Here is a 25085-nt window from a genome sequence, read left to right on the forward strand (position 1 = left end):
AAACATTTCACTAAGAAGCAGGCCTTGATCCAGAATGTCATCTCATGGACTTTAGAAAGCCCGTTTTGTGCAGTGCTGGAGAAACTCAGCAGGCTGTACAGTCCAGTTATGTCCACAAAGGCCCTCGGCAAAGTTTCAACTTGTTAAACGTGATTAAAGAAATTCAGAGTGGTAGAGCGGGGATCAACATTCTTGTGTTTTATGCTTTGTTTACCCTGCGAAGTCACTGCAGTGCATGGTAATTGGTGTGAGGTGTTTGGGTTGTTTGCAGCTCTTTGTCAACTGCATTTTTTTTAAATTAAAAATGAACACATTTTTTTCCCCTGTGAAGCCGCCGCCATCCCTTGAAGTTTCCCTTGTGATGATGACCTCACCGGGGAGTTGTGCCAGAGCTGCTGAGCTCAGGAATGCGCAGAAGGGGTTTTATGAAGCAAGTGTATATTAATGAGTGTTTCCTTCCACTACCAGTGCAACTCCCTCATTTCTCTCCAGCCCGCCTCCCTGTGAAAGCTTCTGCACCCAGCGGAGGAGGGGATTGCTTTTCATTTTACTGTCGGCTTGCATAGCACTGTCGTCCCATCAACAAGCTTTTAAAAAAAAACAAAAAAAAACAAGCTAAGAGCAGGGGATCAATTGGATGGTTCTCGCCAAGAGCTGGTGCAAGTGTGATGGGCCTAAAGAGAAAAAGGAAGCCAAGATCTAATGTTCAGGGGCTAGGGATGGCCTGGAAACCACATTTGCTGTGCTTGATATAGTCGGTAAATGCTGGAGGAACTTGGTGGTCTCTCAGCATTCACAGGTAAAGATATATTACTGACATTTCGGGACAGAGCCCTGCTCAAGGGGATGTTTGAAAAAAAAAGACTGCCATCTGAATAAAGTGGGGGGGGGGGGGTGGTGGGGAGGTTTGGGAAGAGAGGGGGAAGATTGGGAGAGGGAGAACAGGCGAAAGGTGTTAATTGTATATGAGGAAAGGCGAGAATTGATTTCTACAACCTGTGGTATTAACATCAACTTCTCTGGTTTCTGTTAGAAACAACAACCCCCAACACCCCCTCTTCTTTCCTCTTTTCTGTTTCTCTCCCTGTCTCGGCCTCCTGCTGTCTCTGTCGCATGTTATTTTAACACAGCTGCCTTGTTCCAGGAAATTATTCCCACTTTCCCGGGATGGATGCTGAGCAAAAACTGCCATTCCAGTTCCAACTTTTTTCCTCCTCGACCCTTTGTCATTTTCCCGGAACACCTGCCATGTAACCTGCACTGTAGATGTTCCGCAACCAACTGGCTCATACGATGAGCGATGACATGTAAACTGTGTGATGTTGTAGTGAGCGATTTTCAAATTTGAAACAAGCAGACATGAAGTTAACAGTACCTCTGGATTGATAGACGTTTTGCTCTGTTGAGAAGGATATGTCGGACTCGTGTGACGTCGACACAATAAAATTGCGGACAGAAATGAAGATTTGCAGTTTTGGACGTTCCTGTGTGAACAACCAAGGCTGGAACATCAGAGGCTCTTCATAACGGTAAAAGTCCCGCAATGTCTGTGTTTATTAAAAAAAATCATATCTCTCTTTTTCCTTTTCTCTCTGATCTCTCTTCACAGAGCCAGAAACCATTCTCACCTTTCATCTTAGCACACCTTGTGTATGTTGGTCTGTACTCCACCCCCTCCCCCTTTCCTTCCCCAGCCTTTAATTCACTCCTAACTTGGGGAAGGGCTCAGGCTCAAAACATTGGTAATGTATTTTTACCTCCTTTGGATGCTGCGAGACCAGCAGAGTTCCTCCAGCATTTCTGCTTTGACTATAATAGCAGTGTCTGCAAACTTCTGGTACAGTTGGAATTTATTGAAAGGCCTCAAAGACCTCCCCTGTCTTCCCCCACCCTCAAAGACCCTCACCATCCATGCTCTCTTCATTCTGCTACCATTGGGGGGGTGGGGGGGGGAAAGGTACAGGAGCCTAAAGACGAGCACCTTTCCTCTGCCATCAGATTCCTGAATGATCAATGAACCAAAGACACTGCCTTACTTTTCGTGCACCATTATTTTTTAATTTTTATAGTCCTGTTGTAAGATGGTTATCATATGAATGTTTGCACTGTAATGCTACAGCAAAATAAATTTCATGACTCGTTCATGATTGTTGCATGTGGGTCAGGATCAAAATATCCTTGCAGTTGTATCTATTGAAATATTCTTTGGTTAATAATGGGACACATTGCTGAGGAGTAGAGATTTGGAGGAGGGCAGATTCCTGTCCAGCTACTAAATTGCCTGTGCTAGGAGGGAGGAAAGGATTTCCTGGAGGCAAGTGGTTTAATTTGGTTAGCCTTCATCGAGATTTTTCAGATGCAAGTCGCTTGTGTTGCAAATATCGGAGACATTCAAGTTGTAAATTCCCAAATGTTTGTCAGGGAAACTTTGCTGTTCGTTCCAGAGAATCACTTGAGGTGAACCTCTGATCCCATGTTGTAAGTTAAGCACCCTCTGATGGAAAAGTCATTTAACAAATCGTGTCATACTTTTTTTGTTTGCATCATGTTTATGGATTTGCTTATTGAACAGGGAGTGATGAAATTTAAGGACTGATTTAAAGAAAAATAGCCGAGTGTGGTTGAAGGGAGTGGTTTGCTGTTTTGGTGGGATGTTGAGGCTTTGTGCCACTTGTCCACTTCTGAAGTTATAAGATGGCATCTGGGCCCATCGGTTTTCTCTGCTGTTGCAGTCGATCATTCAGTTTCCTCTTGGGTAGTCCCTCGAGATCATGAATATCTCGTTTCCACCAAAGTCTTTGGGGTTGTACAATAAACCACCAAGTTCAGATTTATTGTCCGAGTGCATACAACCCTGAGATTCTCTCGCCTCCGGGCAAGGCAGGATGACCACTTATTGGTAGCACATTGAACTCTGTTGAATCAAATCGAGTAACTTCGTTGGAGGTCCTGAAAGGGTGGAAGAGAGAGTTTGTGAGTTGATTTGCTGCTGCTTGATTTGCGCTGCAGATATGTACACTCCAACATTTTCATTACCATCCTGCAAACTGCTCTTCTCTCTTGTATCTGCATGGGCCAGAGATCCCCAGAGTAAGTGTGGTGGTGCATTTGAGCATATCCTTGAAGCTTTTCCTCTCTCTGCTCTTTTGTCCCCACTCCCAATGATGAAGGTTGGCACAGAGTGAATGCTTTGCCAACCCAGTGACAGGCGTGCGCACAGCGTGGCCTGCCCAGCAGAGAAGGCCAAATCGAGCTGCGGCCTTGGTGCTGGCCTGGGATTTTATCGTTCTGTCCTCCCACTGGCTCCAATGGAGTAAGTGGCCATGAACTAATCTGAGATGGGTTTCTCAGTAATTGTCCAAGTATTTGCAACATTGCCTTTAGTAGGGGAATCAGTAACCAGAGGACATAGGTTTAAAGTGAAGAGAACTGAGGAGATTTTATGCACAGAGGGTAGTGAATGATTCGAGTTGAAATCTGAATCGCTGTGTAAATTGATCCAATAATATCTGAAACAATAATGTTAATACCAGTGACTGTTCAGGAAAAGTTGCTACGTGTCCACCATCAGACTCCGAAACAGAAAAACTCAATCGGAGAATCACTTAAGGGCTCTCACATTATTTATCTTACAAATGTACAAATGTTCATTATCTTACAAATAACTCAGATTATTTATGAATGAATATTTATTGTCTGTATTGCACAGTTAGTTTGTTTACATTACTTTCTTTGTTTACACCTCTCATTTGTATATTTGTCTTTTCCTAAGTACAGTTCGTTGCATTACTGATGAGTGGTCATTCTGCCTTGCCTGCAAGATAAAGAATCTCCAGTCTGTATGTGATGAGCATCTGCTCTGACAATGAACTTTGAATGGCGTCGGCAAAAGCTTCCTGTCACCCACCACAGTGCTCCAGTTCTCCCCCCCCCCCCCCCCCCCCCCCCCCAAAGGCAGCACAGTAGCAGTCAGTGCAACAATGTTAATGTGCCAGAGACCGGAGTTTGAACTCTGTGCTGTCTGGAAGGAGTTTGTACGTTCTCCCCATGTCTGCATGGATTTCCTTCAGATGTTGCTGTTTCCTCCCACTGTTCAAAACATTTGGGTGTAATTGGCCAGCATGGGCTCCTGGGCCGAAAGAGACTGTTACTGTGCTATTTCTAAATTTAAAATTGAGCTCTTATATTGTTGAGCGTGCAATTTCAGCGTGAAATCTGTTCACTGGACTTAACTGTGGACTAGCATTAACAGGCCTCTTCTCCCTCTCTTTTCAGAGGTGTCCATAAAAGTGCAAGTTTTTGATAACGGTGACCTCTCTCCATTGGCGGACGCTGCAGTGAATGTTTACACAAACCAGTCCTGGTTGGTCACAGGAACCACAGATAAGGATGGAGTGGCGGTAATTGCGTTACGATACCGCCTCGGAACGCAGCTGATTATCGGCGCTTCAAAATTTGGCTTTGTGACGAATTCTTCTCCCTGGCGTGCCAACAAAACGCCATGTAAGTAAGACATTGTCGGCACCCTCTCTGTACATTTTTATTAGATGATGTATTGTTTTCAAGTGCTGCTTAATGCTGGCAAAGAGGGTTATGCAGAAAAAGTCATTTAAAGATGCAGTTGCATTTTACTCTGTGTTTGCAATGTTTTAAGGCCCCTCTCGGCCCACACACTGGGAAAAATTGCCCCCACCCCTCCCAAATTGAGAGAATCTGATAGCTTTATACATGTTGCCAAGAGGAATTGCAAGTTCTTGGATTCGATAAGGCTCACAGCTGCGTTATCATGTTTGGGAAAGGGTTCGGATAGTTAAGACAACAGTAGCAGTTGGTGGGGCTGCCTCGCAGCTATAGGGATCTGGGCTCAATCCTGGTACAATCTGGTACTGCTCATGTAGTCCTTCATAACATTGATGTTCAAGAACAGTTTAAAAAAAAAAGATCTATTCTGCCTTTTTCCCAGTAGGCCCTTTTAAATTGCCTTGTTAAATGGGGTTAACTGGGTAATTTACTAGGTTGAAGACCCAGGTATCGGGCTATTTGAAAGGACCAAACTGGGCAAACCCAGTCCAAATCTACCCGGGTCCCTGACCTTCCTTGGAAGTGGTCAGGGAACCCAATAAAACTTACCCGGGTGACCTCCTCCTCCTATTTGAAAGGGGGAAATGGCTCATCCGGTTACTCTGGAACTTTAAACATAAAGAACACAAGGAACAGGGATTCCCTTTGGCTGCGCAATGCGTCACCCACCACGTCATCTCAGGGGCGGGATCCCCTTTAAATTGCCGGGTTGGTGGCGATTTAGCAGGTAGGTTAGGCTGCTATTTGAAAGGTACAGGAGGTACACACGTCCCAGTAATCTCACCCGGGTCCCAGGAGGGATACCCAGGTGCTGAAATTTGAAAGCACCTTGTATTGAATTTCACCTCTTGGCCTTTTGCTCATTTAGTAGAAATCCTCAAGGCTTCTCCTTGTGGAAGCAAGAAGTTCAGATGGCTTTTCATGGAGTCAAACAGCTTGGAAGCAGGCCCTTCGGCCCATCTTTCCATGCCAACCAAAACGTCCTACCCACCTGCCTGTTTGTCCCATATCCCTCTAAACCCATCCTATTCATGTATTCATCCTAATTTTTTTTGACCATTGTTATAGTACCTGCCTCATCTACCATCTTCAACAGCTCATTCCATACTCTCATCACCTTCTGTTTTTTAAATTTATTCCTTGGGTTCTTATTAAATCTCTCCCCCCTCACTTTATACCTACGCCTTCTGGTTACCAAATCTGTAACTCGGTGGTTTTCAACCATTTTCTTTCCACTCTCATCCCACTGTAAGTAACCCCTATGCCATTGATGCTCTGTGATTAGTAAGGGATTGCTTAAGGTGGTTTGTGAGTGGGAAGGGAAGGTTGAGAATCACTGCTCTAGACCCAATTGTGACTGAAATATTTTGCTTGAGAAAAATTGTAATTGGCCCATTTCCTTTGGAGTTATGAAACCGTGCACATAACGAGTCAATTAGGTACGATTACAACAGTGGTTTTCAAACTTTTTCTTTCCATCCACATACCACCTTAAGCAATCCCTTACCAATCACACAGCACCGATAGCATAGGGAATAATTAAAGTAGTAAGTGAGTGGAGAAAGGTTGAGAACCACTGCCTTAACTTAAGGCAGAAGCCTCTCTGTATTCCTCTGATCTATTCCTCTCATGTTTTTGTACACCTCTGAGGTTACCCCTCATCCTTCTGCACTCCAATGGTGTTTCCATCCCACTCTCCTTTTGCAGGAGAAATTGGGTCAAGTACTCCTGGGAGATCTTCCAGGACATTTAGACCTTTGCATCACTTCCTTCAAGGTCTGGCCCTTAACCCTTGGCATGGCTTTACCAACTGGCGCACCCTCAACTTGGCATTCGCTGCCACTCCAAATTCCCACATTAAGCTGTGTTTGGCTGTGGGCCTGCCTCTCTTTAGTTACTCTATCATTAACCCCATAATCTCCTCGCCTCAATTTTAAATCAAGAGTTTCCTCGCTGACCTCTTTCTTTCTCCTACCCCCAAGCCCTTGCAACCACTCACCTTGTTCACCCTTCCTGCCCTGATTTAGCCCATAGTTTCTTCCCCTTGCAACAACCCCATTAGACTCCATCATGGTGCCAGGAGACATGGTTGTTAAAATTTTTAAAATTAAAATTTAGACATACTGCACATTAACAGGCCATTTCGATCCACAAGTCCCCCTGGTATGTTTCAAACAGTAAGAGGAAATTGGAGCCCACGGGGAGAGTGTACAAACCAGCGTCGGTGCCAGAAAGAATGATAGAGAGTGGCATTAGTGTGTTTGAGGGGGTTGGGGGGGGGGGCACAGTGATAGACTGATAAACTCACCCAGCGATTGGGGGCGGGGGAAATGCTGTTACTATCATCCGCCCCTCCGTTGTATCAGCCGAGAGCGCTGCTGTTATGGCGTCAAGCATCATTAGCCACTCATGACGCTTGGCGCATCCAAGTGATGTGGCCTGGGGCAGGTGGATAGTCACCATCATGCATCAAACTATTGATGTCAGGGGAGGGGGGGCAGGTCTGACGCCAAACGTTGGCCACGACCGGATCGGGGTCACAGTACCTCACTTGGGCGGCGGGGGGTGGGGTCAATGCCCCCTTGGTGCCGACTCTGGTAAAAACTCCTTACAGACAGCGCAGGATCGGAACCCCCGGTCCCAATCCCGATCGCTGTATCCATGTTGTGCAAACGGCTACGCTCACCGTGCCGCCCTAAAATTGTCACACCATGACTGAAATCTGAAACCATCCAGAACCAATCATCAGGGTGTTCTTAAGCCTCCTGACCATGTTATCATTAGGTTTTCCCTGTTGATATTTTTGTGTAGAAATGCCACATCCATGGTGGGATAAATCATTGTTCAGTGCAGTTGCTTGTAGCCAGTGCACAACCGCACTTTGGTTTGGCTGCAGTCCATATGCTCACATTTCTCCACCATGTAGTTGAGCTCCAGAACCAGCAGGGGAGCTCACTGAGGCACTGCACCTGGGGGAAGCGATTTGGCCCATTTGCGCTGCTCAAGTAAGGTGACCGTAACGATCTAGTTTCCTCACCTTTGTGCCCTTCCAGTGCGGATTTTAAAAAAAAATTTAGAGATGCACTTTGGTGACAAGCCCCACCTGGTTCAAATGCACTGATGTGACCAATGAACCCACTCCCCTCCTACATTTTTAGCGTGCGCTAGGAAACCGAAGTGCCCAGGCGGTCACGAGGAGAAAGTACAAATCCCGGATTTGAACCAAGGTTACTGGTGCTGTAATATCGTAGAGCTGGCTGCTCCACTAACCATGCAAGCTTGTAGAATTTCTCATTAATAGTCAAGATTGATTCAGTTCTCACCACCTTTTGGAGGGTATAGATAACTTCAGCTTCAATAAATAAAATTTTGCATCTTTCATCTTAAATTTTAAATGTCATTTTCATCTTTGAAGTATTCACTGAAGGGAACAGCCATGCTCAGTATATTAAGTTTATTGCCAAAGGATTGTACATGTACAAATACAACCTGGTGAAACAGTGCATCTCTGGACCATAGTGTATACACAGTACATTATACACACAAATGACATGAATACTTAGTGATCCAAAATAAACATATATAAAAATAATTTACATGTTTCTAGGATTGTTCAACAGTCTTACTGTATTCAGAAAGATCCAATTTCCCAGCTTGGGAAACTTATCCCAAGTAAACCTTTCCTGATACTGCTGTTAAATCTCTTTTGAACCTTCAGTCTGGAGACCGCGAGAAATGCTACTCTTGCACCCACACATCCTCGCTCACCATAATTCAGGGCAGCAAACAGTCCTTCCAAGTGAAGTACTTCTGAATTGGCAGTAGTCACTTAATGCATCCAGCACTCCTGTTGTGGGCTCCTTTACATCAGCGAGACTGGATGCAGACTGGGAGATCGCCTCGTTGAGCACTTTTGCTCTGTCTGCTGCACCTCTTCGTGGCCAGCCATTTTAATTCCACGCATCATTCCCACACCGATGTATCTGTCCACGGCTTCGTTTACTGCCAAACTGTGAAACTAGCCACAATTTGGGGGAACAGCAGCTAAAATTCCATCTGGGTACACTCCAACACAGATGGCGTTAACAGTTTTGTTTTCTCTCTGTCTCTCGGTTCATTGAAGATTCTGGGTATCCTCGTATGTGAAGCATAGGAGTTGTCCTGTAGTTATCCTGTGGTTACAGTAAGATATGAGGAAAGAATTTATTGGATGAAATGCAAAACCATGTAACAGCCATTCATTGCTGGTGAGATCTGGAGCAGTGGGCTCTTCTTTTGGTATCCTTGTGTAAATATGTATCCTTGTGTAAATATGACTATGCAGGTTAGATAAACGGTTGATGGTTGGGAGGAAGAGGTTGTTCTGGGAGGAATGAAAGGAAAATTGGTCTGTGCTCATGGAAGATTGGAGGAGTCAACAAAATATTAAAACCTAGAAGGTAAGGATGAGAATTGACAAGGTAAATGCTGAAGTGATGTTCGCCCTCTGGAGTAATCAAGAATTAAGCGGCTTGGTTTCAGGATAACGTTGGAGATGGGGAGGAATTTCCCCTCAGCCAGTTGTAAAACCGGGGCAATCCTAAGCACAGGGAGCCACGGGTTTTGATCGTGGTCGATCAAAGCCCTGATTGTGTTCTTGTTTTGGCAAAGCAGGAGCAGAGGGTTACAGTGGAGAGGCAGGAATGGGAAGCAAAGGCTAAAATGTAGTTGGGCATGATCTTGATCAGAGACGGCAGGATTAAGGGGTGAGATGGCCTGCTCCTGCTTTATATCCGTGTTCTTAATAGAATGAATTGACTGTTAACAAACATGAAGCTTAGTGATGAATGGCTAGTTATTTAAAAGATACATGGCCAGCTCATATGCCTATTATTTCTGTCTCATTCTAATTTCCTGTGATGCCATAAATAGGACACTAGTGTAGAATATGTTAGAGATGCCAGTTTTGAATGATCCTCTGTGAGAGGAAGTCGTAAATCATCTGAATTGGAACCTCTGCACGTATATGGAGAGAAGATAGAATGCTAAATGCAAAGGAGCTTGTTTTTGTTTTTGGCGTTATGCTCTTTCAGTGAATAATACTGTGAGTGGCGGATAAACATGTATGGGAAGTGTTGGATTTAAATAAGATCTGATATCAATACATTTCCTAGACGATTGTGAGCAGTTGGAATTGGAAGTTTGTGTATGGCGAGTGTGCCCTTTGCACAGTGATACTTGTGGCTCATTGAAAGGCATAGGGAGGGTGAACAGCAAAGCTCCTTTTTCTGGAGTGAGACTAGCTAACAGCGGAGGACATTTGCACAAGGTGAGGGGAGAAAAGTTTAGGGAAGGCGTCAGGGCTAAGTTGTTCCACGCAGAGTAGTAGACGCTTGGAATGGATTGCCAGGGTTGGTGGTGGAGGCTGGAACATCGGGGGCATTTAAAGGAATTTTGGACAGGCACGTTAATCAAGGGTTATGGGTGTGAGGGAAGGAAGGTTTTGTTGAGCAGGTTTCTATCGGTCGGGTCAACATCATGGGACTGCACTGTTATTATGTTCTATGCTCCTTGGTAAATATATTGTCTTGAAATAAGAACTCTATTTGTCAAGACAGGTTTGCATTGAGAATGGGCTTTGGTGTAGCAGTGGATGCCAGAGGTCAATTGGGATCAAGTTCAAGTTCAAATTTATTGTCAGAACATGCATAACATCATATGCAACACAGAGATTCTTTTTAGTGCGGGCCAGGCAGAATTCCTATTTATTAGTTCCAATAAAGCAGTGGTTCTCAACCTTTTTCTATCCACTTCCATACCACTTTAAGTACTCTCTATGCCATTGGTGCTCTGTGATTAGTAAGGGATTGCTTAAGGTGGCATGTGGGTGGAAAGAAAAATTTGGAAAACCACTGTTTTAATTGTACCTAATTGACTCGTTATGTGCACGGTTTCATAACTCCAAAGGAAACGGGCCAATGACAATTTTTCTCACGCAAAATATTTCAGTAACAATTGGGTCTAGAGCAGTGATTCTCAACCTTCCCTTCCCACTCACGTACATCTTAAGCAATCCCTTACTAATCATGGAGCACCAATGGCATAGGGATTACTTAAAGTGGTATGTGAGTGGAAATAAAAAGGTTGAGAACCACGCCAAAGAGTACTTGAGAAGAAAGATGTGTGTTAAAAAAGGGACAAATATAAACTAAACTGCAAATTCAAATAAAGTAATTGTTCAGTCATAAATAACGTGCAAAGTACAGGCCCTTAAATGATTTAATTTTGTCTTTGTCTGATGGTGGAGGGGTAGCATCTGTTCTAGAACCTGGTGGTGCAAGACTTGTGGTACCTATGGCTGCAGCAAGAACAGAGCATGTGCTGGGTGATGGTGATGTGGATCCTTGATCTGCTCTCTGATGTATCACGATGTTCTTGATGGTGGGGAGAGTTTTGCCTGTGATGTACTGGGCTCTCCACTACCTTCTGCAGGGCTTTCTGCTCAGCGGCATTGGTGCCCCCAATACCTCTTATGCCCCCTCACAGCACACTTTCCACTGCACATCTGTAGAAATTTGCCAAGGTTTCTGAAGACTTACTACTGAACTTCCACGAACTTGTGCTTTCTTCATTCTAACATGGGTACGTTGGGTCCAGGAAATGTCCAACAAGATAATGACTCCCAGGGATATAAATTTCCTCCCCCTCCCCCCCCCCCCCCCCAACAAGAATAATCACTGGATTGTGCACAACTGGATTTTTCCTTCCTGAAGTCTACAAACTGCTCGGCTTTGAGGGAGAGGTTGTTGTTAGCACACCATTCAGCCAAGTTTTCACACTCCCTGCTTCATGGTGACTTTTTATGCAGCCCACCACTGGTACGATCAGAAATTTTGTAAATGGTGCTGTTGTCACACCGTGCCATGCAGACAAGAAGAACAGGGGGCTAAATCCACAGCCCTGCGGTGCTCTGCTGTTGATGGAGGTTGTGGAGATGTTCTTGCCGATCTGCACTGATTGAAGTCCGGAGGAGATGAAATGGCACAGTTGGGTCTTGAGGCCCAGGTTTCTGAGTTGGAGGAGATGATGGTGTTAAATGCTGCACTGTTGTCAAGAAAGAGCACCCTGATTTTTTTTTGCATTTTTGGCATACAGGTGTTTCAAGACCTGTTTTGTAGTTAATTTGAGAAATAAAACTTCTGAACTGATGGTGGTGCCACAGACACAGGGTTTGCTTATCTATTTCTGTGTTACTTTGGGCCTCAGTTGGGAACCACTTGAATTGAATTATTGTCATGTACTGAAATACAATAAAAAGGTTTAATTTTGAGTGGGTTCAGCAAGACCTGATCAGGAACAACTGATGATTTGGTTTGTTATTTTGGTGTAACATTGCTCTCAGAATATTACTCGCATTCCTTAAACTTTGTGTAGCTACGTGCAGCCGTGGGTCCTGCCACGTTTCAGAGCTGATCCACAACTCCAGGAATCTTGAAACATCTGGGTTAACGCCAGTATTAATCAGATCTTTGCCCTGCATTCTGAAAGCTTGCAGAGCTCAGAGAGGGTTTTGTTTAGCTTCGAAATGCATCGTTCCGCTCCGGGGGGCCTTTGGCTTCGAGGCTGGGTTTCAGAGGAGATGCCATTATGTGCCAGAGTCCATCCAAAATTATAGTGAGTCCCAGCAGTTCCATCTAACTGTTTAAACATGAAAATCTGCAGACGCCGTGGGTGAAGTAAAAACACAGGGCTGGAGAAACTCAGCAGGTCAAACTGTGCAAAGATAAAGATACACAGCCAACATTTTGGGCTGGAGCCCTTCATCAAGGTATGAGCAAAATTGAACATTGGTTATGCATCTTTATCTTTGCCACCATCATCACCCTGTACAAAAACAAAGGCGAGAAATCAGACTGCTCAAACTACAGGGGAATCACGTTGCTCTCCATTGCAGGCAAAATCTTCGCTAGGATTCTACTAAATAGAATAATACCTAGTGTCGCCGAGAATATTCTCCCAGAATCACAGTGCGGCTTTCGCGCAAACAGAGGAACTACTGACATGGTCTTTGCCCTCAGACAGCTCCAAGAAAAATGCAGAGAACAAAACAAAGGACTCTACATCACCTTTGTTGACCTCACCAAAGCCTTCGACACCGTGAGCAGGAAAGGGCTTTGGCAAATACTAGAGCGCATCGGATGTCCCCCAAAGTTCCTCAACATGATTATCCAACTGCACGAAAACCAACAAGGTCGGGTCAGATACAGCAATGAGCTCTCTGAACCCTTCTCCATTAACAATGGCGTGAAGCAAGGCTGTGTTCTCGCACCAACCCTCTTTTCAATCTTCTTCAGCATGATGCTGAACCAAGCCATGAAAGACCCCAACAATGAAGACGCTGTTTACATCCGGTACCGCACGGATGGCAGTCACTTCAATCTGAGGCGCCTGCAAGCTCACACCAAGACACAAGAGAAACTTGTCCGTGAACTACTCTTTGCAGACGATGCCGCTTTAGTTGCCCATTCAGAGCCAGCTCTTCAGCGCTTGACGTCCTGCTTTGCGGAAACTGCCAAAATGTTTGGCCTGGAAGTCAGCCTGAAGAAAACTGAGGTCCTCCATCAACCAGCTCCCCACCATGACTACCAGCCCCCCCACATCTCCATCGGGCACACAAAACTCAAAACGGTCAACCAGTTTACCTATCTCGGCTGCACCATTTCATCAGATGCAAGGATCGACAGGTGAAGGGGAGATTGGGGATAAATAAGATAGAAATAGGAGAATAAGGAAAATGTTAGATGTTGTAGGAATGTTGTCTTATAAAGAGTTGAAAATAAGAAAACAGAAATGGAAAAGGAGGAAAGGTAATGATGGAAAAACGGAAAGAGAAGATAAACAAAATATAAAAGGGCTACGCTGAACTATATGTCTTTAAATATTAATGGAATACATAACCAAATTAAAAGGAAGAAACTACCAAATTTAAATGAATAAATGTATTCCATTAGAAAAAATAACATATTGGTTAAGAAATAATATTGAAATATTCGAACAAGTATAGGAGCCTTACATTAAATACAATAGCGAAAACCTACCGGGGACAAACATTACCTAAGTTGATGGAAGGAGAAGGAAAGAAAAGAATGGACTCAGTAGAATTTCTGGTGTAATTTTGTTGAATGACAACATTGTCTGACTGGCTTAATGCAACCTAGATTGTATACCTAAAATGGATGAGAGGGGGGGGGGGTGGGGGGGTGGTTTGGGAGGAAAGGGGGGGGGGGGAGAAAAAGTCACTGTATATGTGTGAAAAAGAAATAGTGTATATCATGGCTAATGTGATTTATGGTGTGAAAAATAAAAAAAATTAAAAAAAAAAAAAAAAGATGCAAGGATCGACAATGAGATAGACAACAGACTCGCCAAGGCAAATAGCGCCTTTGGAAGACTACACAAAAGAGTCTGGAAAAACAACCAACTGAAAAACCTCACAAAGATAAGCGTATACAGAGCCGTTGTCATACCCACACTCCTGTTCGGCTCCGAATCATGGGTCCTCTACTGGCACCACCTACGGCTCCTAGAACGCTTCCACCAGCGTTGTCTCCGCTCCATCCTCAACATCCATTGGAGCGCTTACATCCCTAACGTCGAAGTACTCGAGATGGCAGAGGTCGACAGCATCGAGTCCACGCTGCTGAAGATCCAGCTGCGCTGGATGGGTCACGTCTCCAGAATGGAGGACCATCGCCTTCCCAAGATCGTGTTATATGGCGAGCTCTCCACTGGCCACCGTGACAGAGGTGCACCAAAGAAAAGGTACAGGACTGCCTAAAGAAATCTCTTGGTGCCTGCCACATTGACCACCGCCAGTGGGCTGATAACGCCTCAAACCGTGCATCTTGGCGCCTCACAGTTTGGCGGGCAGCAACCTCCTTTGAAGAAGACCGCAGAGCCTACCTCACTGACAAAAGGCAAAGGAGGAAAAACCCAACACCCAACCCCAACCAACCAATTTTCCCCTGCAACCGCTGCAATCGTGTCTGCCTGTCCCGCATCGGACTTGTCAGCCACAAACAAGCCTGCAGCTGACGTGGACTTTTTACCCCCTCCATAAATCTTCGTCCGCGAAGCCAAGCCAAAGATAAAGTACACTGTTTGACTGAGTAGTTTTTACTTTTTAATAAATGTGAAACCTTTTTGGATATACTTTGAACGAACGCATAAAAAGATGGTCAGCTTTACAGTATTTGTTTGATTCGATGCTCTTAACATTATTCATTTAGGGAGATTTGAGAGCTGCTGCTTAGGTTATGTTTTTGTATTAACTAGAGTCCAACTAGAGGATAAAATTCATGGGATGGCATCTTCGGAACCCTTGGAGTATCAAGTCACTCTTTTGACAACCGGTGAAATAAGATTGGATTCAGATTTAAATTTAGACATACAGGTCATTTTGGCCCACGAGTCCATGCCTCACAATTTACTCCCTATTAACCTACACCCCCTGAATATTTTGAGCGGAGGGAGGAAACCGGAGCCCTTGGGAAAAACCCAAGCAGACATGAGGAGAACGTACAAACTCCTTACAGACAGCATGGGACTTGAAACCCGGTCTGGTCCCGATCGCAAGTGCTGTAAAGGCGTGCGTAAACCGCCATGCCAATCGTTGTGCCAGCGCATGTCAGAATACATACATGACATCATGTGCAATCCTGAGACCCTTTTCCTGCAGGCACAGCAGAATTTACCACTCACTGGTCGTGCAAAAAAAACTACACAATGTACATGTAAACAAATAAAGAAATGTAAACAGAGAGAAAAAAAAAAGGTGCAAAAAGAATCCTTAAAGGGGTCCCTAATTGAGTTTGTTATTGAGGAGTCTGATGGTGGAGGGGTAGCAGCTGTTCCTGAACCTGGTGGTGCGAATCTTGTGGCACCTCGACCTCCTTCCTGATGACAGCAGTGAGGACAGAGCGTGCACTAGGTGGTGTGGATCCTTGATGATTGCTGCTGTTCTCTGATGGCAACATCCCCTGCAGATTTTCTCCATGGTGGGGAGGGCTTTTGCCTGTGATGACCTGTTCTGCGCCCACTGTGCTTAACAGGACTTTACGCTCGGGGGTATTGGTGTCCCAACACCAGACCGTGGTGCAACTGGTCAGCACACATTTGTAGAAATTTGCCAGGGTTTCTGACATCCCCATCGAGTCCAGGAGACAGAAAGGGAAATGGGGTTTGAAAAGTTGCACCTTTGATGGGGTAATCCAAGAACCAACAGACCAAACCTCATGCTCCAAGCATGACCCTGCAGTGTCAGCTGTTGTCTCTTCAAGTCTGGTTGGAGAATCGTTTGAATCTCAGGCTGCATTTCCAATATGCCCTGCAAAAGCCAGTGTCTTTGTGCTGTAACATTGGCTCTGAGCAGTGTCTTGTTTATTGTGTTTTTAAAAAAATCCAGAATGCACTCTTTTATACAGCTAAATCCCAAGTGTTTACTTCCAAATGAGTTATTGAGGGGTGAAGCAGCTTTTGTGGAAGTGAATTTCTGCTGCCTTGTATATGCATGCACAAATAAAAGCCTCTATTTCTCTGACGCATCATGTTAGCAATATTCTCAACAGATCGCATAGCGAAATGCTGGATGCTTGCTGGCAAACTGCGTTTGTGAATGAATGCATTGGCTCTGTGTGATGCCAGATGAGCGTGTGTTAAAATGACTGGAGCTGTCACCGTTGAAGGTGGAGATTGATACGCGTATACTTGCATGACCATGTGAATGAGGAGCAAGAGGTGGCCATTCAGAACCTTGCCCCTATTCTGCCATTAATAAGGTCATGTGATTATAACCTCAACTCTCCATTTCTGTCTGCTCACTGTAATCTTTCATTCCATTTCTGTGGCATTATTAAAATATTCAAAGATTCTATTTCCACTGCTGTTTCCTTTATTCTCATGTAATAATACATAAAGATGTAATCTGTAAGGCAATCTAAGTGTTGCGATGAGCATTGCCTGGCACCCCTAACAATGGGAGAAAGAGAGTCCCTTCAGAGACACCAAGTGTCCATGAATTCACCTCCAGCGCTCCCTCCGCCTCAGCAGCTGCATAGAACTACACTTCCCACTGCCTCAAACCACGTATTAAAGGACTCATTTCCAACTTTGCTGCATGCTTCCCGTCAGGAAGAAGATTGACGAATGTGATCGAGGGACATTATCAGACACCTGAACGTGCCTCACACGAGTAAATAATGTTGTCCTTGCTTGTTCCAACTTATCTGACCCTGTAACTCCACCCTTTGCAGTTTTACCGCTGTTCTTTTGTGGACTGATTGCAAAATGAACATTCTCGCTGTTCCTTGGTGCGTCTGACAGTAAATTTGAACTTGAACCATAATTTACAACAGTGACCCTACTTCCTGGTTTTCTGTGAGAAATCTTGCTCTTCCACAGTGTTGATGTGCCCTTGGGATCTTTTACATTTCAATTATGTCCGCTCTCGATCTTCGAAGCTCCAGATATTTTCAAAATTTGCGTGGCCAAGGAAAATTAGGTGCAGAATAGCTGAAATTGGGTCCATTAAGCGCAGATGAGACTGTAAAATGAAGGTCAAAAAGCAAGCCCAGTGTGAGCTGCGAGTCCACCAGAAAAATGGCATGAGCAGGTGGTAATGACAAAGGCCATTACATTGCTGCACGCCGCATGCTGGTAATCACCTGGATTTCACGGATGCAAGGTTTTAAAATTTTTATGAAGAATTTTTATGATACTGACGTATCGTGCAATGCTTGTCACAATTGGCTCAATCTTTGCCATTGCCCTGACCATCACGTCATAAATTTTGGCTTCACATATGTTTGAGGGGTTTTGACACGGGGTGGGGTAAGGAACAGGGGTTCGCACTTCATGTTTGTATTTATGTGCAGCCTGTGTAATTTGAACTTGTCTGTGTTGAAGAGCCACACGTGTGTGGGTGACAAAGCTTCCCTTCCAGGCTGTGTGAAATGCAAATGAAATGAGGCATTGGTGGTGGGTTGAAAGTGAAAGCTGATCAAGAAGAATCCGAACTTGAGATTTAAAAATGGCCCATTCAAAGTTCTTTCTGTGATCCAGCTCTTATAGGGGATGGGATGGGGAATTGAAGTGGATGGGCCACTGGAAGATCCAGGTGCTCAATGAAGAGGTCTCCCAGTCCCTCTGATGTAGAGGATATCTGTTTTCTCCCCTGACATTGAATGTGATTGAATCACTGCCTATCCTAATGGTCATGTTTAGTAATTAACAAAATATAATCCTTATCCGATGGTGAAATACCTTGGAATTGATAGATCGAAGTCTGAATTTATTATCAAGAACGTCATAAAATTTGTAGTTTTGCGGGGGCATTACAGGTGCAATATTGCTATAAATTACATTTTAAAAAAAATAAATAATAAATTAGTTCAAAAATTGAGAGTGAGGTAGTGTCTGGCTCATTGTCCATTCAGAAATCTGATGGTGGAGGGTGAGGAGCTGTTTTTGTACCATTGAGTATTTGTCTTCAGGCTCCTTTACCTCATTCCTGATGGTAGCAGAGTGAAGAGGGCATGGCCTGGGTGGTGGGGGACCTTGAGGATAGAGGCTGCTTTCTTAAGACACCAGCTCTCATTATCATTCTCAGTGAAGTGGAAACTGATGCCAGTGATGACTCAGGCCGAGTTAACAACCCTCTGGAGTTTTTTTTTCTTGTCCTGTGCATTGGTCTCCATCCCAGATGCACGTGCTTCGCAATGGGAGTCACGTTCTGGCAAACCCATCGTAAGTCGAAAAAAGAAGACCACGACCATTAACGTGCACAGCTGAAAGCACACTGGGCATGAAGAATGTTTGAAGCATTGATCTAAAATTAATTACTGGATGGTGACCGTGCAAGAGTGGACGGAGCATACTGCTTATTGCAAGTGTAGGAACAGATCGGAATTCGAAATTGAAACTACGGATTTGAACAATCATAACTTTGAAGATTCGTAAGTCAGACCATCGTAAGGAAGGGAGCACCTGTAGTGATCCAACCAGTCAGATTGCAGTGATCTTCATGTTACAGCTGATATTAGTAAATCCTTCCCTGTACAAACAAAACCTTGTATATGGGCATGACTGTCCTAGGGGGATTTAATATTTGCTTCATATCCAAAAAGACATGACTTGTAATGACTGACTGGGTCACCTTCCCCATCTCTTGTGTCTCGCGTCTGCGTGACTGAGTCTCCAGTTAAAAATCCTGCAATTAACATGACCTGCACTTATCCCTTTGATTGTTTAACCAGGTTTGTGTCGTCCAATGCCCCTGCTAGTCTGAGCCAAAAACATTATTCCCCCTCCCCACTCCCCCCACCACTCTGGAATCTGTCATTTTGATACAACCTTTAATATTATAAAGACGTTCATGGATTACTTCAGTTAAAACTTTAGGCGTGAAATAAGTTTCACGGAATTGCACAATGACAGTGGTTTGTATTTTAGTTGGGGATGTGAAAACTTCAAAATGTCCCCTCAACTGCTATTTTGGCATGGTTAGCGTAACAGTTTGCTCAGCGCTGTTACAGCACTGGTGACCGGGGTTTGAATCTGGCACGGTCGGAAGGAGCTTTTGCGTTCTCCCTGTGTCTGCATTGGTTTTCTTCGGGTGCTTAGGTTTCCTCCCACCCTTCAAAAAACGTACCAGGGGTGTAGGTCAATTGGGTGTAATTGTTCGGTACGGGATCATGAGGTGAAAGGTCTTGTTACTGTGCTGTATGTCTAAATTAAAATTAAATCCTCCTTGAACCAAGCAACCCCCCCACCTTGAGCTAGAAGGTGTTATGTGCAAAACATCTAAACAATGAGTTCTGAAACCTGGGCATAAGAAGTCTTTTACAACAGAATCCTAAATGCTACTGCTTTCGGACGACCAGAAATCACAGGGAGTAAAGTGCATCACTTTCTCCTCTTTTTCCCCCCCCCCCCACCCCACTTCTCCCCTCCCTAAATTTTGGCATTGTGTGGCACAGACTATTTTGCCATACACTTGCCCAGTTAGTTACTTTTCCTATACATATAATATCTCATAAGTTAGAAGGCACTGTAAACAAACACTTCGAAAACCTGTAGCACTTAAGGTTTTCTTCCATACAAAACGAGTACTTGCGTAGGGGGTTACAATCTGCAAAACAGCCTGGAATTGTGTTTGCTGTTCACTTAAAGGAACAATGGGCCAATCATGTAGTGTATAAGTGGCACTCCACAACCTAATATCCAGTGTCCTAATATTGGGGGGCAACGCCTTTACGACGCCAACTATCAGGACTATGGTTCTAATCTCTCGCTGTCTGTAAGGAGTTTGTATGTTCTCCCTGTGTCTGCATGGGCTTTCTCCAGGTGCTCCGGTTTCCTCCCACCATTCGAAACGTACTGGGAGTGTACGTTAATTGAGTGTAAATTGGATGGTATGGGCATGTTACTGTGCTGTATGTCTAAATTTAATTTAAAACACTTTGCATCCAACAAAGTGCTTTCGAAAGCTGTTCAGTTGCCTTTGTCATGATGTAATGATCTACACAGTGAGAGTTAATGTTCAGCATGGACTTGATGGGTCATAGGCCTGCTTCTGTTCTCCATGACATTGTCCAACTATCTGTCTCATCATGGTATGCTTTGGGGTGAAGAATTAAACCTTCAACATGTTGTTTGTGGTTAATTCTTACCAGAGCTGTAATATCTGTTGATGAGTTGAATAACCAACGTGTCGGTTTGCTGTGGATAATGTCTTAACCTTACTCAGTGGCTTAACACAGCTGCTAATGTATGTATTCACAGTATTGCATTTCCCAGGAGCAATGGGTTTGTGTCTTCAAAGCTGCATTTGCCGTTGACCATCTTAATGCAACTGTGATTTGATCTGAGGAAAATGTTGCAGTGTTGAGGCTTATTTTGCATTAAATACCCACCCATGTGAAGATCTCTGCTTGGAGGATTGCATGAGTGTTATTCGAACACAAGCCAACAGCTTCTGCCTCTGTGGTACTGTTGTATTGTTTGCCTTGCCAGGTGTCTCTCCTTTTCTGGACTCATTGCCAAGCATTATTTATAGCTTTGAGCCTGACCATTTTCCTGCAGGTCTTGTGGGAATGGTGTCCCAGAGAGCAAAAGGCCAATCCTTTGACGCACTGACATCTCAGGACAGCAGATTCACTTCCCAAGCAGGAGAATGAATTTCTTACGCAACGTTTAAAAGGGGGATTCAGTGTCTCGCCTTGATCTTGGAAGTTTCAAAACCACAGCCAGCCCCAAACAAGCTTAACCCGATTGTAGAAGGGGCCAGTGGTAATTTTTTAACTGAAAATCCAAGGAGTGTGGCACCCTTGATGGCAACACCCTTGTTTTGACAGCCCATACTTTGCAGGCTCCAAGAAAGCAGTGCATTGGTGCTGGACACCAGTGCAGAGAAACAGGGGAGGGGACCCTACAGGGGAGGGGACCACAGCAGCAGTCCAGCGTGTGGCTTGGTGGACATTGTCCTTGCACCTGGATTCGGGGAGGCAGGAGTTGGGACTGGGAGTCACGAAGTGAGCAGGGCTCCCAAAGGGCATCGGGCGCTGACAACTTCCCGATTACTTTTGGGATGCGGAGCCGGGGGCTGAGGAAGGGGATTTGGATGCCCTGAACTCAGGTTCACTGCTGAGCTGGAGGCTTTGTGGTACAGAGCCGGAGGCGGCGACATCAGGCAAGGTAGCGGGTTCCACGGACGTGCTTTCTCTGAAGGGTGCCCCCCTCTCCCCATTGTCTTCTTGCCAGGAGCACTGGATTAGTGATGCCTCTGTGCATTTTTACAAGCAAAGAGCGGCTTTTTGTGTACACGACAATGAAAGAACCTTCGATCTTGAACTTTTTGCTCTTGGTCTCTCATCATTCTTTTATTGGAACAATTTATTTTAAAGCTTTGATCCACAATGCAATCAATTACAAATACATACTGTGATGTGTCTCGAGGTTTATCAGCTCAGAAATAAGAGACACACAACAAGGAGTGCAGTTGACTGCTAATTTTAATGAACTGGCTGCTCTCTTTTATAGTCAGGCAGATTCTGGCTGCCATGTGACTGATGGGTGTGACCCGTGTTCCTTCAGGCTCTGGTTGGTGCCCTCATGACCCGCCATTGGCTGGATCGGCCCGTTTTGCTGCAGCGTCATAAGATGGGTGCAGTGTGTGCTGCCCTGGGCGCCGATTGGCCCTTTCGCGATCCGGTGATTGGCCGGCAGTGCCGGTTTTGCGGCAGCCTATGGGAACAGGCCGCTGGCGCCTCGTGCGGCCTGCTTGATTTCTGTGTTTGAGCACCGCAGGCCACTACAATACATCAATGTTAATCATAAAAGCTTAATTTCTCCCCACCCCCCCAAAAGAAAAAAAAAGTAAGAAATAAAAAGATTAGAATAGATATAGGAAAAAAGTGAGGATTTTCTGAGGAGTACTCTCAACAATACAATCTCATACATATTTTGAGACGCCCCTTTTACAAAGTACTTTTATTGTTCTTCTCATGTAGGCTCTGTAATTCTGTTCCATCGTTCTTTTCCCCATTACTTTGCGAGATCTGTTCATACTTTGGATTCATTAATTCAGAAAGGTTCCTGCTCTTTTCTGCAGTTTCACGATTTTGCTGAACACCTGGTTTAACTTTGGTTTTGTTCTCTGCTCCTGAAGCATTAGAGGGGCTTTTTCAGCGGCCTTCTACGCTAAGAATGCACCTGAAGAAGCAGAAACGGCCCTTTAAATTGCCGTTCAGGTGGCAGCGTTTAAAGTCAATGCTGGCCACCTGGAGGACACAGCTGCACAGGAGGCGGCTCTGAGCCCACTCTGGCTCATGCCCAGTGTCAGCTGTGATCAGCAGCCTGGACCCTTTAACATCCGCTTTCAGCCAGCTGCATTCAGGTGGCTGGGGGAGCCACTGTGCGGAGCTGATCCTCCCTCTCGGAGGAGGGTTACGTAGCTCGCCTCGAGAGCTCCTCCTGCACATTCAGGTGGCCTCAAAACAGCCGCATATTGCCTAAACCTGCCGGTGCAGTTGGCCACCTGAAAGCGCCTATTGTGGAGCAAAGCAGTTTCCAGCTTTTTAAGCTGGAATGTGAGGCCTTGTTTGAAATAAGTTACTGTACACGCCGACGTATAGGGTGATCCACAAAACTTGAGGTGTCACCTCAGAATCAGGCGTCGTCTTATAAGCCGAACCTTGGCAGCAAAGTCTCAACTCCACTGCCAACTTCCCCCTCCGTATCCTGCCGGCCCCAACTCAAGTGTCCCGTTCAGGCCCTAGGCGCCCTCTATTGCCTTCTTCTTGATGACAACCCGACTCGCCTCCAACTCAAGCATCCTGGTTAGGTCTTAGGAGCACTCTGCCACCTTCCTCGTGATGACAACCTGACTCAATGCCATGCAAATGGCGACGGTGAGAAGAAAGGAAGCTTAGTTGTGGGCGTGATGGTTACAAAAACTGTGCGCGCCATGTCCTTTTGTGCTGGAGAAATTCATCGGGTGAAACAGGTGATGCCCCACTCCTCAGAAAGGAAGATCATGTATGTGAATGGATTTAGGCAAGTCCAGACCCACCCTCTCAACATCCCCTACTGGATGCAATGACATGATGAGGCTGGGGAATGTTCTGTTGCAGTGATTGGCCAGACCGAGCTTCAATGCAAGGGATGCCCTTTCACGGCACATTTTTTCCAGATGGCTGTTGACCCTATGAGAGGATTGGTCCGTCCTTTGACAGGTCTTGTTTTTCATCCTGCATGTGCCTAGCCGCTCTCCTCACCAGGCAATCCTGGTGGGAAAGTCAGTTTAGTCACTGAATACCTGACCATGCAACAGGTAGTACTGGGTTGCATGGTACCAGTAGCACTCTGACAAGTGACCTGACAGTACTTTATACAGCAAAAATAAAGATACATAACTAATGATTCCAGCTTAAGCCCTTCATCATGATCTGAGAAAAATGTATGCAGGCGCTGATATAAAAATGAGATGGGACTTTGGATAACGGGGAGTGGGCTAGCCCGAACCGGAGAAGTTATTGCCATCCAGTTGGAGAGTGCCCAGACAGAATGTTAGGTGTTGCTCTTCCAATTTATGGGTAGTCTTGATTGGGTAGTGCATGAGGCCGTGTCATTGCGGGAACAGGGTGCAGAATTGAAGTGGTTGGTGCTAACAGAGCAAAGGTGCTCAGCGAAACGATCTCTCAGTTTGCGGACAGTCTCTCTGATGTAGAGAAGACCACAACAGGGGTATGGCCTGCTTTACTTGGAAGGACCGTTCAGGGCCCTGATTGGTGGTGAGGGGAAGAGGTATGGGCATGTGTAACACTTCCTGCGGCCGCAGGGGAAGATGCCAATGGGGCGATTAGAGGGAAGGGATGAGGGGGTCATGGAAGGATGGGTCCCCACGAAGGCGGAGAAGGGAAGGCGTGTCTGATGGTGGAATCTTGTGGTAGCCTGATGAAAATTACGGAGGATATAATATGTTGGATGTGGAGGCCGGTTGGGTGGTAGGTAAGGATAAGGGGAATCCTGTGTTTGTTGCACCTTGGGACAGAGGGGGCCAGGGCAGATAAGGAAAATGGAAGCGATCATGGATAAGGGCTGACTTGATGGTGTAGAGGAGAATCTACGTTTTTGGAAGATTTTGGGGCAGAGGAGGCCGCTTGAACAAACTGAATTATTTTTGCAACATCGACTTATGCATGGAGTGTTCCCAGACTGTGTGGATTAACTGCAAATATTATATTTGTATTGCACCCTCGGGCATTGTCCAGTACCCACACTAAAGATACAAAAAAAAATCAACCAGACTGTTCACCAAAAGTGAAATATTCTCGGTGGAAAGCATTCACCATTTCAAATTATTTGTCCAGTAAGGGAATCAAATTTGCAAATAATTGTGCTTGATAGAAATTGCTGAATTTTATATGGCAAAAGATCATATTTACAGCCTAATTCCATTGTTCACCATCAATTTTTTTTTTTGCAGTGTTTATTTATGGTCTTGTGGAAGCGCTTCTGAGTTTTGCTTCCTCTGCGGTTGCTGGTAAGGGTGCTTGTCCAAACAGTGCTTTGTATAAAAGGTTTCTCATTTCCCTTTCTCCTGTTGGAGATTCGTTTTATCCTGTTTACTGGCTGACTAACCAGTGGAAGTGGGCTCTCTCCCACTTTTATCCCTTTTCTCGTGCTCTAGTTGCTGAAGGCATCCGAGCTCAGTTTAACTGGAACGGTGGGGGGAAAAGAAAATCCATTTATTTTCCTGTTAACCCCTTCAAGCTCATTCTCACGAAGGCCATCTGGCTTTGTGATAGTTTGAACCTTAAACAGGCTAGAAATTCCCTGATGTGAATCAAGATGTGAGAGCAGCTGGGGATACATTTTCTTGGGAAGAGAAAATATCAATCTGACTTCCTACTGATTGCCATCCAGTGATCTTGTGTGGTCTTCATGGTGAAATATTTTTGTCCATC

General features: G+C 45.0%; 1 protein-coding gene across 3 annotated transcripts in view; it reads left to right on the forward strand.

Annotated features, from left to right (window-relative positions):
* Positions 1 to 25085, forward strand: part of fam171a2a (family with sequence similarity 171 member A2a) — a 209944-nt gene that overhangs the window by 67477 nt on the left and 117382 nt on the right. For 2 of the 3 annotated variants that reach the window (XR_011347028.1, XM_069904843.1), the window contains exon 2: positions 4276 to 4503. Coding sequence is in view for 2 of the 3 variants with exons in the window: in XM_069904843.1 (XP_069760944.1) it covers positions 4276 to 4503 (228 nt within the window). In the remaining variant the exon portion in view is untranslated. Of the gene's footprint in view, positions 1 to 535; positions 800 to 4275; positions 4504 to 25085 lie in introns of those variants that run through there. The other variant, XM_069904844.1, reaches the window with a different exon arrangement.

The sequence above is a fragment of the Narcine bancroftii genome, chromosome 12 (genome assembly GCF_036971445.1).
Source record: "Narcine bancroftii isolate sNarBan1 chromosome 12, sNarBan1.hap1, whole genome shotgun sequence".
NCBI lineage: Eukaryota > Metazoa > Chordata > Chondrichthyes > Torpediniformes > Narcinidae > Narcine > Narcine bancroftii.